The 12,621-nt window shown below is 43.3% G+C and overlaps 1 protein-coding gene across 1 annotated transcript in view; it reads right to left on the bottom strand.

Annotated features, from left to right (window-relative positions):
- The window catches only part of nt5dc1 (5'-nucleotidase domain containing 1), a 673,759-nt gene that overhangs the window by 87,154 nt on the left and 573,984 nt on the right, over positions 1 to 12,621 (bottom strand). Inside the window, exon 9 of the mRNA XM_072251620.1 lies at positions 1,438 to 1,556. Coding sequence (XP_072107721.1) covers positions 1,438 to 1,556 — 119 coding nt within the window. The remainder of the gene's footprint in view (positions 1 to 1,437; positions 1,557 to 12,621) is intronic.

The raw sequence follows: 12,621 nt of genomic DNA, 5'->3' as shown, positions 1-12,621 counted from the left end.
TTCTGCCACTCTCCCTTCTTGAAGAGTAGAGTGACACTTGCAATTTTCCAGTCTTCCAGAACCATTCCAGAATCTAGTGATTCTGGAATGGTTCCAGAAGACTGGAAAACTTCAAATGTCAGAATCTAATGATTCTTGAAAGATCATTACTCATGCCTCCATGATCTCTTCAGCCAGCTCTTTCAGAACTCTGGGGTGTACACCATTTGGTCCAGGTGACTTGTCTACCTTCAGACCTTTCAGTTTCCCTAAAACCTTCTCTCTTGTTATGGTAGCTTCATGCCCACTGACACCTGTAACTTCCGCCATACTGCTAGTGTCTTTCACAGTGAAGACTGATGCAAAATACTTATTCAGTTCGTCTGCCATTTCATTGTCCCCCATTACTACCTCAGACATCCACCCTGCAAAAACTCATTTCAGGGAGGTAGCACCATCAATTTGCGGGAGACTCCAGGAACTTCCGGGAGAGGTGGGATGTCTGCGATAGAGTAGCTCCTTAGCAGCTAGCCAACTAGTTTAAATAATGTTAGTTATGCTAATGAACGAATGACATCTGTTAAACTCACCTCAACATGTGTTTTACAGTCTTAACCCACCATGGGCAATAGAAAAGTCACTGTTGCAAACAGTGTCATTATTTTTGACCCCTATTAGGCAGGGGTACACTTTAGTGTAGTCTGGAGTGATATACCTTTTATATTTTCTTTTTTTTGGAACACTCTGCCATGGTGCTCTCTCGCGCTCTCTCTGTCTTGCTCTCGCGTTCTCTTGCTCGCTCTCAAAAAAGTCGATTTCTGAGATATTGTATATAATTTGCAGACACCAGGGAGCCACTATCAATATGTGGAAGACTCCCAGAACTTCCGGGAGTGGTGGGATGTCTGCTACCTCTCCAGCATTGTTTTCCACCGGTCTGATATCCACTCTCGGCTCTCTTTTATCCTTTATGTATCTGAAGAAACTTTTGGTATCCTGTTTAGTATTATTCTTTAGCTTACTTTCGTATTCCATATTTACCTTCTCAATGAATTTTTAGCTGCCTTCTGTTGGTTTTTAAAATCTTTCCAATCCTCTAACTTCCAACTAATTAACTTCCACATTGTGCTAGATTTTCCAGTGACTACCAAGGAGCATTTACTAGTAATAAACAGTTTCTTCTGGCACGCTTTTCAAGTTGGACAGTTCAGCCCTGAATTTCACTGCGGTTTCAGCAGCGTGGGTGAGGAGGATGGGAGAGCTGGGGATCTGTCACACTAATAGGGGTTCCCAGCCCAGGGTCCACAGACTCCTTGCTTAATGGTATTGGTCCATGGCATAGAAAAGGTTGGGAAACCCTGCTCTAAGAAATGATAAGTGATGCCCTGGAACAAAAGAGACAAAGAGGAATATTCTACTTTCTTGTGTCATTTATCTGCAATAAATTCTCAGCATTACCTTTGGCTCAGCCTTTCCAGTTATCTTCTTCAGTAGTTCATTAAGGTGACTCCAGTTGCCTTGTGAGTACCAGCCAGGTTGCTCGAGAGAGGGAAGAGGCTCTCGTTCCTCATCATTAACTGTGAATGAATCAAAAGTTACGTCAAAAAATATTACATATCAGAATCAGTGACATACAGTATGTCATGAAATTTGTTATTGTGGGACAGCAGTACATTGCAAGATGAAAATAAGACATAAATATTACTGTAACTTACAATGAAATAGAAATTAAATAAATAGTGCAAAAGTGGATGGTTCATGGACCATTCAGAAATCTGATAGCAGAGGGGAAGAAGCTGTTGAGTGTGCATCTTCAGGTTCCTGTCCCTCTTCCTCAATGGTAGTAATGAGAAGAGGACGTGTCCCAGAGAGTTGGTGGCTTTAATGATAGAAGCCGCATTCCTGAGGCACCACCTTTTGGAGATGTCCTCGACAATGGGGAGAGTTGTACACATGATGGAACTGACCTAGTCTACAACCCTTTGCAGCCTCTTTCAACCCTGTGCATTGGAGCCTGCATAGCAGGGGGTGTTGCAACCAGTTAGAATGCTCTCCATGGTACATCTGTAGAAGTTTGCTGGAGTCTTTGGTGACATGCCAAATCTCATCAGACTCCTATTTAATTACAGCTGATGAAGTACTTCCTTGATTTGTTCACATAACACTGATGCGGGAATCATCAAGTTGTTTAAGAAGATCAAATTGCTTCATCCTTCACAGTTTGTGACATAGTCTCATTTGAACGCTGCAAAGATCAATCATTCCAAGCATTTTGACACTTGTGAATTCCACAGTTGCACCAGAGCAATATTCTGACTATTTAAGATGTCTTTCGCTTGCTGAGTACCTTAATCTATACTTCTTACCTTTTAAGATCTAGGCATTGTGAGAAAATTACAACACACTGATCTTCAGGCTTTGACACAGAGAGAAACTGAAGCCCAAAGGGTCTGTAATGGTTCAATTGTTCAAAGGTTCCACTTAATATCAGAGAATATATACAGCATACAACCTGAAATTCTTAATTTTCACAGACATCCATGAAACAGAAAAAAACTCAAAGGATGAATGACAGGAAAATATTAGAACTCCAAAGCTCCTTTCCCTCCTCCTATGTACAAACCACAGCAAAAGCATTAACCCTCCCTCGTCCCCCTCCTTCCACCTCCCTCAGCAAAAGCATCAGCCCCCCCACCCCCAAGCACGATAGCAAAAGCAAAGCCCTCAAAGGGATCATGACTTAGAGTCCATCAAAAACCACAGTTCATCCCAATAGTTCAACATGCCACTATATATATATATATATATATATATATATATATATATATCTCTCTCTCTCTCACTCACTCAGTCACTCACTCACTCACTCACTCTCTCTCTCACACACACACACACACACACACACACACACACACACACACACACACACACACACACACACACACACACTTCTGCAACAGCGAGAGGGGAGACCAACAACTTGATGTTACAGTCTGGAGCATCGTTTATTTTGACAGCAAATTCAAAGTTCAAAGTAAAATTTATTATCAAGTATTACCATATGCTATCCTGAGATTCATTTTCTTGCAGCCATTTACAGGAAAATAAAGAAATACAATACATAAACAAAGTTTGATGAATAACCAATGTTGAAAAGATGACATATTGTGCAAATAAAAAACGTAAGTTTTAAAAGCCCTTGAATATGAGTTTGTAGGTATTGGAATCAGTCCGAGTTGTGAGTGAAGTTATTTTCACTGGTTTAAAAGTCTTATGGTTGGGGATAATAACTATTCCTGAACCTGATGGTGTGGAACCTAAGGCTTTTGTACCTCCTGCCTGATGATTGTAACACGAACAGAGCATCAAGGTTAAAGTTAAAGTACATTTATTATCTGAGTATGTATATGGAATACAACCCTGAGATTCACCTTCCCACAAGCAGCCACAAAACAAACACCATGGAATCCATTCCAGAAAACATCAAACACACAATGCATGAAAAAAGAACAAATTGTGCAAACAGCATAAAGCAAGTATATCAAGCATCAAACCAGGAGTGATGTAGTATTCAGTTTAGTTCAGTTCAGTGCTGCACCGTTAGCCAATGCAGACCGCAGAGCCATTTTTCAACGAAGCTCCCAGTGTGCATTAATCACTTTGATCAAACCGCTCAAAAACAGCAAAAAAAAGAGCAACTAGAATTCAGAAACCTTAAAGTCCCCCAAAATGAGTCCACAGACTCGCAGATCAATCCCTGCAACATTGATTCCAAAACTCCTGCATTCTCCTCCGACAGCAGCCAGCAAGACAGAGGAAGACCAGCTAAACGCAGGCAGATGGCGCCCAGCACCCGCCCATCTTCCACTGTCACCAACTTCAACCTTGCTCAACACCTCATTAGAGAGAAGCAATGTAGTCCAATCATGTGCTCGTGTCCCATCTCCAGGCCTCCTGGCCACACATTCCACTGCAAACCTCACCAAACTCCCTCAGAGATAGCAAAAAATCAGATCGGTCAACCGGCCCCAAAGGCACACCATCAAAATCAAAATGTAACTCACAAGCTTCGATTACACACGCAGCTTTGTAGTAGAATCATATCTGAAAGAAGAACAAGTAAAAGAAGTAGTTTCGTGAACTGTCTGCAGGATGTCGCCACTGGTCACGTTGTTTGTTGGCATCATCTTGTAGCGTGGCCTGGATGATGCATGTCTGATGATGGGTGTTGCTTTCTTGTGGGAATTCTCCGTGTATATATGCTGTATGGTGGGGAGGGCTTTGTCTGTGATGAACTGGGCTGTATCCACCTCTTTATTAATCCAAAATTTGGAATTTTGTTTGCTGCTATTTGTTTGTGTGTTTAAACAAGTGGATCAATAAATCTATTGAATTAACTGTAATGTTGGCAATGTGTAAAGTGTCTAACCCAGTATTTCAATTAAAAATTTTTGACTGTTTACTTAAATAACAGGAGCTCTGCAAAATATTGTAAATGAGTTAGAAACGTACAGATTCGGTACCAGAATTCTTACCTAGAAATGATACAATTCTTAGTTGCCAAATCTTGCTAAAGCATTAATCAGTCTGCATTTCACAGCAGTCTGAAGTGGTCCTGTGGGATTCCAGTGTCCAGTTCACACTGGAGGTGATCCTTGGGTATCCTGTCAGGATTTAAGCCTGGAAACTGACCCAATTCCATCCCAACCCATACCAAACTTGCTGCTAGCTAATGTTCAGGCTAATAATTCTTAATCTTACTTAGTAATACACAGATGACTGTCTGGCTTGCATTGCAATAATGTGCTGGAAAATGGCCAGTAAAATAATTTGTCCCACTCCCATTAGGGAGGAGGCTACATCACATCCATGCCAGGACCCAGACCCAAAAACATTTACTTTCCCCAAGTAATAAGGCTGATTAAACTCTCCACTCACTAACCCATGCCTCCACGCTCACTAACCTACCCCTCCACACTCACTAACCCACCCCTCCACGCTCACTAACCCACACCTCCACACTCACTAACCCACCCCTCCACACTCACTAACCCACACCTCCACACTCACTAACCCACTCCTCCACACTCACTAACCGACACCTCCACACTCACTGACCTATGCCTCCACACTCACTGACCCACCCCTCCACACTCACTAACCCACACCTCCACACTCACTAACCCACCCCTCCACACTCACTGACCTATGCCTCCACACTCACTAACCCACCCCTCCACACTCACTAACCCACACCTCCACACTCACTAACCCACTCCTCCACACTCACTAACCGACACCTCCACACTCATTAACCCACCCCTCCACGCTCACTAACCCATGCCTCCACACTCACTAACCCACCCCTCCACGCTCACTAACCTACCCCTCCACGCTCACTAACCTACCCCTCCACGTTCACTAACCCACACCTCCACACTCACTAACCCACGCCTTCACACTCACTAACCCACCCCTCCACGCTCACTGACCTATGCCTCCACACTCACTAACCCACCCCTCCACGCTCACTAACCTATGCCTCCACACTCACTAACCCACCCCTCCACGCTCACTAACCCACCCCTCCACGCTCACTAACCTACCCCTCCACACTCACTAACCCATGCTTCCACACTCATTAACCCACCCCTCCACACTCACTAACCCACCCCTCCACGCTCACTAACCCACCCCTCCACACTCACTAACCTACCCCTCCAAACTCACTAACCCACGCCTCCACGCTCACTAACCTACCCCTCCACGCTCACTAACCCACCCCTCCACACTCACTAACCTACCCCTCCACACTCACTAACCTACCCCTCCACGCTCACTAACCCACCCCTCCACGCTCACTAACCCACCCCTCCACGCTCACTAACCCACACCTCCACACTCACTAACCTACCCCTCCACGCTCACTAACCCACCCCTCCACTCACTAACCCACCCCTCCACGCTCACTAACCCACCCCTCCACGCTCACTAACCCACCCCTCCACTCACTAACCCACCCCTCCACGCTCACTAACCTACCCCTCCACGCTCACTAACCTACCCCTCCACGCTCACTAACCCACACCTCCACGCTCACTAACCTACCCCTCCACGTTCACTAACCCACCCCTCCACTCACTAACCCACCCCTCCACACTCACTAACCCACGCCTCCACGCTCACTACTACTTTATCATTTCCTGTCAGAGTCACCTTATGTACAGACACTTCTGTACCTGGTGTTACTTTATGGGCATATAATCAGTCTATGTATAAGCTATCTTACATATTTATATTTATTATGATTTGTTATTAATATTGTGCTGCACCGGATCCGGAGTAACAACTATTTTGTTTTTTTTACACTTGTGTACTGGAAATGACATTAAACAATACTGAATTTGAATCTCGATAAGCCAATTCCACAGAGTGATCTATTTGACTTCAACACACATGCTTTATTCTATTTACTGAGTGAATATAAATTATATCAAGTTTCTTATGTGGTAATACAGTCAAAAAGATCAACGTGCTATAGGACACTGATTATAAAACATATTTTGTGATGTGTTTTAGTTACTTTTCTGGGGAAAAATGCAACTAAACCATATCATGCTCTCATCACATTCCACAGACCGAAAAGAACTCTGAAGCAGTTTAACATTCTTTTGGGCAGTCAAAAATCTGGCTGAGTGGTGTGTGTACAAAATACTGGTTAACTCTTTGTCTCACATTGGTCTGGTATTTTCCAAATAGCAATCAATCTCCCTTGCTTAGGTATTGTATTATGAAACTCATGTCTGCCTGCAAGAAGGAATATAAATTTCACAGCTTCCCATCTCTTTCCTTCACCCCATCCCCCTCTCCTGAGTTCACCTATCATCTGCCACCTTGTAGTTCTTCCTTCCTTCCTTCCCTCCCCCACCTTCTTATTCTGACTCTCCTCTTTCTTTTCAGTCCTGAAGAAGGGTCTTGGCCCAGAACGTCAACTGTTTATTCTTTTCCATAGATGCTGCCTGAACTGTGTGTGTTGAAGCCAGAAGACTGTCAGCATAACATAGAACATAGCACAGTACAGGCCCTTCGGCCCACAATGTTGTGCCGACCCTCAAACCCTGCCTCCCATATAACCCCCCATCTTAAATTCCTCCATATACCTGTCTAGTAGTCTCTTAAATTTCACTAGTGTATCTGCCTCCACCACTGACTCAGGCAGTGCATTCCACGCACCAACCACTCTCTGAGTAAAAAACCTTCCTCTAATATCCCCCTTGAACTTCCCACCCCTTACCTTAAAGCCATGTCCTCTTGTATTGAGCAGTGGTGCCCTGGGGAAGAGGCACTGGCTATCCACTCTATCTATTCCTCTTAATATCTTGCACACATTTTGTGTGTGTTGTTTTGGATTTCCAGCATGTTGCTCAGCATTTCCAGTATCTGTAGGAAATCTCATGTTTTAAGGCATATTAATAGTTCGGCGGGACTGGTACATAACTGTTACACGTCCAAAGACCATATTTCCACTCCTGATTGTGTTAGTGCAGCCTGAAAATTACAGGAATGGGTTCTTTCACAGTACTCAAACTGCATCTTCCTAAGCATACTAGAAAGATAGAAACTTAGAAAATAGGTGCAGGAGTAGGCCATTCGGCCCTTCAAGCCTGCACCGCCATTTATTATGATCATGGCTGATCATCCAACTCAGAACCCTGTTCCAGCCTTCTCTCCATACCCCCTGATTCCTTTAGCCACAAGGGCCATATCTAACTCCCTCTTAAATATAGCCAATGAACTGGCCTCAACTGTTTCCTGTGGCACAGATTCACCATTCTCTGTGTGTGAAGATGTTTTTCCTAATCTTGGTCCTAAAAGGCTTCCCCTTTATCCTCAAACTGTGACCCCTTGTTCTGGACTTCCCCAACATCGAGAACAATCTTCCTGCATCTAGCCTGTCCATTCCCTTTAGGATTTTATATGTTTCAATAAGATCCCCCCTCAATCTTCTAAATTCCAACGAGTATACGCCTAGTCGATCCAGTCTTTCTTCATATGAAAGTCCTGCCATCCCAGGAATCAATCTGGTGAACCTTCTTTGTACTCCCTCTATGGCAAGGATGTCTTTCCTCTGATTAGGGGACCAAAACTGCACACAATACACCAGGCTTGGTCTCACCAAGGCCTTGTACAACTGCAGTAGTACCTCCCTGCTCCTGTACTCGACTCCTCTTGCTATGAGTGCCAGCATACTAAATTCATAGTTGTCCATCCATTGGCAATAGAATGATGTAAGTAAGAAACACTTAATCCGAGCTAAGTTGATTGATCTTATCTTTGATTTAAAGTTGAAATCCTCCTGGTTTGTTCATTTCTGTGCTCCAAGAGGCTTTAACTCAAGTACTAGGCCATCAAGGGATTTTGTGTTCTTTTTCTGTCTTTAAGTATATCAGATATTCTATTTTTAATCAGAATGCCAATGGAATGTTACCACGAACATAAGATACAGGAGCAAACATAGGCTAGTTGGCCATTTGAGTTTGCTCTGGATCATGGTTGATTTAATATACTGCTCAACACCATTCTCCCTCCTTCTCCCCATAACCTCTAATGCCTTACTGATCAACCTCTAGTTTAAATATACCCAATGATTTGGCCTCCACAGCTGTCTGTGGTAATGAATTCCACAGATTCACCACCAACTATTGGAAACATCCCCTTCATGTCCACTCTATCTCATCCTTCCAATTTTTTTTAACCTTCAATGTTATTCCCCCCTCCCCCATTCTTCTGAACTCCAGCGAGCAGAGGCCCAGAGCCATCAAGCACGCCTCATATAGTAACCCTTTCATTCCCAGGAGCAGTCTGTATGGTGAAGATAGGAAGAGAGCTAGTTGTACAAGATTTTGACCCCATAATGATATTGTTCCAAGAGAGAATGGTGAATGATTTGCACAGAAATTTGCAGGTGCCTCTGCTGTTCTTGTTCATCATAGATGTTGTGGAGCAACACATAAAGTGCTGGAGAAACTCAGCAGGTCAGGCAGCATCTAAGGAGGGAAAAGGACAGTTGGTGCTTTGGGTTGAGACCCTCCATTTAGGTGTAGTGGATTTGGAAGATACCATCAAAGAAGACAGGTGAGATTTTGGGGTACAGTTCAACTGATTTTGAAATTATACTCTGCATTCCTGTATCCACAGAAGAGTAAGTGAAGATCTGATAGAAGTATATGAAATTATGAGGAATACAGACAGGGTAAATGCTAGCAGGCATTTTCCACTGAGCTTGGAAGAGACTGGAACTAAAAGTCGTAATTTTATGGTGAAAGGTGAAATATTTGCGGGGAACGTGTTGGGGCATTTCTCTCAGAGTGTGGTGTGAGCATGGAATGAGCCTCCAGCGCAAGTGGTGGATGTTAGAGAAGTTTGGATCATGGATGGAAAAAGTATGTAGGTCAATGGGACGAGGCAGAGCAACAGTTCCTCACAGACTGGATGGGTCAAAGGGCCTGCTTTTGTGCAGATAGATTGAATTAAGAGTATTCCAAGCAGTCATCTGAAGAATGCCATAATCAGTAGGAAAATATCTGTTCATCGAAAATCACCGCTTTTGCTCCTTTAGCCAGATTTTTATCTGTATCATCACTGAACCTTTTATTCCACAAGCTGACCAATATTTTATCTGAAGCTATGCCAAACACCTGAAAAGTCACATAAACGACCATTAATATTCCACCACTCTCCTGACTAGTGCCTTGTGGGTGGTGGAAACGCTTCAGAGAATTGCATCAGTGAGTCACTTGCTACAGAACACTCACCTCTCTCCACGATTAGATGAAAATTAAAAAAAAAACTGCAGATGCTGTAAATTTGATACTGAGAAAACTGGAAATGTTGTATTAGGATGGGCCACTTTTGCTGTAAGTTCACCTGTAATATCTATTTAGGTTTTTTTTCTATCAAAATAGCACTGTTTGATCTCAGAATTAGAATCAGTTCTATTCTCACTGATGTGAGTTGTAAAAATTTTGTTTTGTGGAAGCATTACAGTGCAATACATAAACTGAGTGTAAGTTACGATAAGAAATATGAGAAAAAAGCAGTGCAAAGAGAGAAAAAAGTGAGATAGCATTCACTGCCCATTCAGAAATCTGATGCGGGGGGAAGAAGCTGTTCCTAAAATGTTGAATGTGTGTCTTCAGGCTCCTACCTCCTCCCTGGTGGCAGAAATAATTAGAAGGCATGTCCTGGATGATGGAGGTCCTTAATGATGGATGTCGTCTTCTTGAGGCATCGCCTATTGAAGTTGTCCATGGTTCCTGGCCATTTCCAGCATTATTCATTTGAGAAATAGCTCTTTTCTGAATTTCACAGCATGAGTTAGTGTTAGAGTCAATAATCATAGAAGAAATAGCTAATCACTTAGGAAAGTCTGCTATGGGGGGGGCACTGCACAGGTTTGGAAAAAGTTGTATTAAGTTGTAAACTCTATCTTGGGCACCTGCTTCCCAGCACTGAGGACATCTTCAAAAGGCAATGGCCTCAAAAAACCAGCATCCACCATTAAGGACACTCATCACCCAGTTCATTGCTACTCATTGCCACCATCAAGGAGGAGGTACAGGAGCCTGAAGACACACATTCAACATTTTAGGAACAGCATCTTCCCCTCCGTCGTCAGATTTCTGAATGGACAATGGGGAGGGAGGGAACGTTGACTCTGACCACGAGAGACCTGCGTCGGGCATTTTCATGCCTTACAAGGCACAGATTGGAAGTCTGTGTGGGGCGCCACTCCTCGCACAGACACTAGAGCAATGTGTGGTGAAGTGCCTTGCTCAAGGACACAAACACGCTGCCACAGCTGAGGCTTGAACTAGCGACCTTCAGATCACTAGACGAACGCCTTAACCACTTGGCCACGTGCCCAACAATGAATCCACGTACAATACCTCACTATTCTTTTTTCTCTTTTTGCTCTTATTTAATTTATATATTATATATTTCTTATTGTAATTTATAGTATTTTTTATTATGTATTGCACTGTAATGCTGCCACAAAACAACAAATTTCATGACATATGCCAGTGATATTAAACCTGATTGACTTTCAGCAGAAATAAACCAAGTCAACATGGTTCCATAAAGGACATATCACGTTAGATAAATCTGCTTGAGTTCCGTGATGATGCCATTGTCAAAGCAGATGGAGGAGAGTCTGTAGATGAGATGTATTTGAAACTCCAAAAGTGTGGACAAGGTATCATATAAATGGATGGTGCATAAGTTAAGAGCTCACAGTATTGGGGGAATTGTCTTGGCATGGATTGAAATTACTTATCACATTGAAACCTGAGACATACTGCAGGAGCAGAATTAGGCCATTCAGCCCATTTAGTGTACTCCATAGCTCATGTATTAATAACTAATGCATTAATCCTCCAAACCTTGTTCTCCTGACTTTCAAACAAAACTGGAATAAGACCATAAGATCATAAGATATTGGAGTAGAAGTAGGTCATTCGGCCCTTTGAGTCTGCTCCGCCATTTGATCCAATTCTTCCAGTCAACCACACTCCCCTGCCTTCTCCCCATACCCTTTGATGCCCTGGCTAATCAAGAACCTTTGTACCTCTGCTTTAAATGCACCCAGTGACTTGGCCTCCACAGCCACTCGTGGCAACAAATTCTACAGATTTACCACCCTCTGACTAAAGTAATTTCTCCACATCTCTGTTCTAAATGGATATCCTTCAATCCTGAAGTTGTGCCCTCTTGTCCTAGACTCCTCTACCATGGGAAATAACTTTGCTATATCTAATCTGTTCAGGCCTTTTAACATTTGGAATGTTTCTGAGATCCCGTCTGCCCCCCCCCCCCAATTCTCTTGAGCTCCAGGGAATACAGCTCAGGAGAGGCCAGAAGTTTCTCATATGGTAACCCTTTCATTCCTGGAATCATTGACGTCAATCTTCTCTGAACCCTCTCTAATGTCAGTATAGACTTTCAAAAATAAGGAGCCCATAACTGCACACAATACTCCAAGTGTGGTCTCACGAGTGCCTTACAGAGCCTCAACATCACATCCCTGCTCTTATATTCGATATCTCTAGAAATGAATGCCAACATTGCATTTGCCTTCTTTACTACTGACTCAACCTGGAAGTTAACATTTAGCGTATCTTGAACAAGGACTCCCAAGTCCCTTTGCACCTCTGCATTTTGATTTCTCTCGCCATACAAATAGTAGTCTGCCCATTTATTTCTTTCACCCAAAGTACATGACCATACACTTTTCAACATTGTATTTCATTTGCCACTTCTTTGCCCATTCCCCTAAACTGTCTAAGTCTCTCTGCAGGCTCTCTGTTTCCTCAACACTACCCACTCCTCCACCTATCATTGGCAAATTTATCCACAAACCCATTAATCCCATAGTCCAAATCATTGGCAAACATCGTAAAAAGCAGCAGTCCCAAGACCGACCCCTGTGAAACTCTACTGGTAACCGGCAGCCAGCCAGAATAGGATCTCTTTATTCCCACTCTCTGTTTTCTGCCGATCAGCCGATGCTGTGCCCATGCTAGTAACTCCCCTATAATTCCATGGGATCTTATCTTGCTAAGCAACCTCGTGTGGCACCAT

Source organism: Mobula birostris, chromosome 2 (assembly GCF_030028105.1).
Source record: "Mobula birostris isolate sMobBir1 chromosome 2, sMobBir1.hap1, whole genome shotgun sequence".
Lineage (NCBI taxonomy): Eukaryota > Metazoa > Chordata > Chondrichthyes > Myliobatiformes > Myliobatidae > Mobula > Mobula birostris.
Note: the sequence above shows the minus strand (reverse complement) of the source record. Positions and strands in the feature narration are given on the sequence as shown.